Source organism: Meles meles, chromosome 6, assembly GCF_922984935.1.
Source record: "Meles meles chromosome 6, mMelMel3.1 paternal haplotype, whole genome shotgun sequence".
NCBI classification, from domain to species: Eukaryota; Metazoa; Chordata; class Mammalia; order Carnivora; family Mustelidae; genus Meles; species Meles meles.
In genome coordinates, this window is record NC_060071.1 from 76,577,931 (window position 1) to 76,580,162 (window position 2,232).

Genomic DNA, 2,232 nt, shown 5'->3' on the forward strand with positions numbered 1-2,232 from the left:
GGATATGGGAATTTTACACAAGGGATGGCCTCATCTGTGCAACAGTTAATCCATGGAAGAGAGTCATTCATATGGTCACATAGGTTCTGAAGGTCACACGTAAAAATTGCAAAAATTGACCTTCCCACCAGTAGAGGGAATTTTGCCCAGAGAATAATTTGAGAATTCTTACTTTATGAGGAGTGGAGGACGGAATGGAAGATTCTCAGAATGAAGAAGTTTTCCACACATAAAAACACATTTCATATATATGCATATATTTATATTTTGAGTTGATATTATTCACCATAGCTGTCTTTAAATCTTTCAAGGTGGGAGAGGAGGACGCACATGAGTTTTATTCTTTGTCCTTTTGTGGATCTAAGAGTAGGCTTCACAGAAATTAGGCAAGCCTTGATCTTGGAAGTGAGGTAGTCTTGGTTTCTCAGGGACCATTTCTCTAGATCAGTTCTTTAGGACAATTTCTTTTTGGTACCATTCCCTGAGCACACACAATGTTTATGCTTCTCTGGATTTTTTCTCACAGAGGTCATCAGAAGATTCCAAGAAATTCATGTGAATGAGAAAGAGGTTTTGGAAGAGAGAGATAATTCTGGAAACTCACAGGATTGGAGAACTTTATCAGTGAGTCTTGGGGAAAGAACACTGTCGTGGCATTTAGGAGAGATATGATGGAGTAGGAAATGTGAAGCAGTGTTGACTAGGAAGTGGGAGGCATGACAGGATGGATCGCAGAGAAAATCTTTCTGAGGCTATGAGGCAGCACTGCTTGGGGGGACATGCCATCTATTTTGATTTGGGAAAATGAAAGTACTTTAAGAATAAACTCATATAATTATATTTTCTGAGTTTGCAGCTTGATGTTTTCTGAGAATTTCTACTCTGTCTTTCAATACTTTGCATTACATAAGACTCATAGCATTCAAATAGATTTCTCAAAGCATGTCGGATTTCTCCATGTAAATTTGTCCCTCAGAGGCACAGGCTGAGAAAAGCATTTCCCTAGCGAGTCCCCTAGAGATGTGACCACAAGATGGCAGTGCACCTGTGCTGATGCAGAACACGTGGAGGGTTCATCTTAGTGCCTCTGATGGACTAGACTATGGCAGGGGCAGGGTCTTTTTCTTATTGGCTGGTAGACAATGTGGGAAAGTCCTCTGTTAGAGGAGAGAAGGGACGGCCTGATAAGAGAGGGAGCTGAGCTGCAAGGAGGCTCTAATTCTGAACCTGAGCTTAACTGGGAGGAACCATGAAGACATCCATGGGAGCTTTAATCACGTTCTCATGGCTGCAGCTGAACTGTGAGTTCAGAGTATATTAGTGGATACTCTTCAGAAGTCAAGACTGACTTTACTCAGGTTTCCTCCACTTAGTGTAGAAAAAGAGCATTCTGAAGCATAATAACCTGGGATCTCTTCTCCTTTCTCTGACCTTTTCTTTCTGCACAGGGTTCAGCCAAGGAGAGAATGTGGAGCAGCATCCTTCTACCCTGAGTGTCCAGGAGGGAAGCATCTCTGTTATCAACTGCAGTTATTCAGACAGTGCCTCAGACTACTTCCCCTGGTATAAGCAAGAACTTGGAAAATGTCCCCAGCTCCTTATAGACATTCATTCAAGAGTGGCCACAAAAGAAGACCGAAGACTCACTCTCTCATTGAATAAGACAGCCAAACATCTCTCCCTGCATATCAGAGACACCCAGCCTGAAGACTCAGCTGTGTACTTCTGCGCAGCAAGCACACATTGCTTCCCAGGCACCTGCTGCCTGCACTCAAACCTGGGACTGGGGCAGCCCCCTGTCATTTGACACAGACCTTCAAGGATACCTTTTGTGCTCTTGTTTATGTACAAGTGGAAGCTAACATATTAGACATTAAAAGCATATAAGAGGAAGAGTAAGCTCATGATGACCAGGACAGAGTTAGAACATTTTGTTATTTTGTTAGATGACTATTGCTGAATGGATTCTTCATGGCAGTTAGTAATGGTTTATTTTGAAATCTGGGTTTTAAAGATGACTTGATTTTTGCTCTTCAGACTCCTTTCCTATAAATAACTCCTTAGTACCATTATTACAGTCTTTATTATGGACGGACTCAAACACTGAGTGCTGTGTGTAGTGTTTAGTGTAATTCGGTTTGATTGTTTTGGGTACTCATATCCATACTCATATTTAGTTTCTGAGGGTCTGCTCTGTGATAAGTTTGTACTAGCGTTTGTTCCTTCTTATTA

The 2,232-nt window shown here is 41.7% G+C and overlaps 1 gene segment (V, D, J or C); it reads left to right on the top strand.

The window, feature by feature from the left end:
* Positions 1 to 1,238: 1,238 nt before the first annotated feature.
* On the top strand, positions 1,239 to 1,807 carry LOC123943606. The segment is given in 2 exon segments: positions 1,239 to 1,301; positions 1,449 to 1,807. Coding segments are annotated over 2 exon segments (411 nt in total).
* The last annotated feature ends 425 nt before the right edge of the window (positions 1,808 to 2,232 follow it).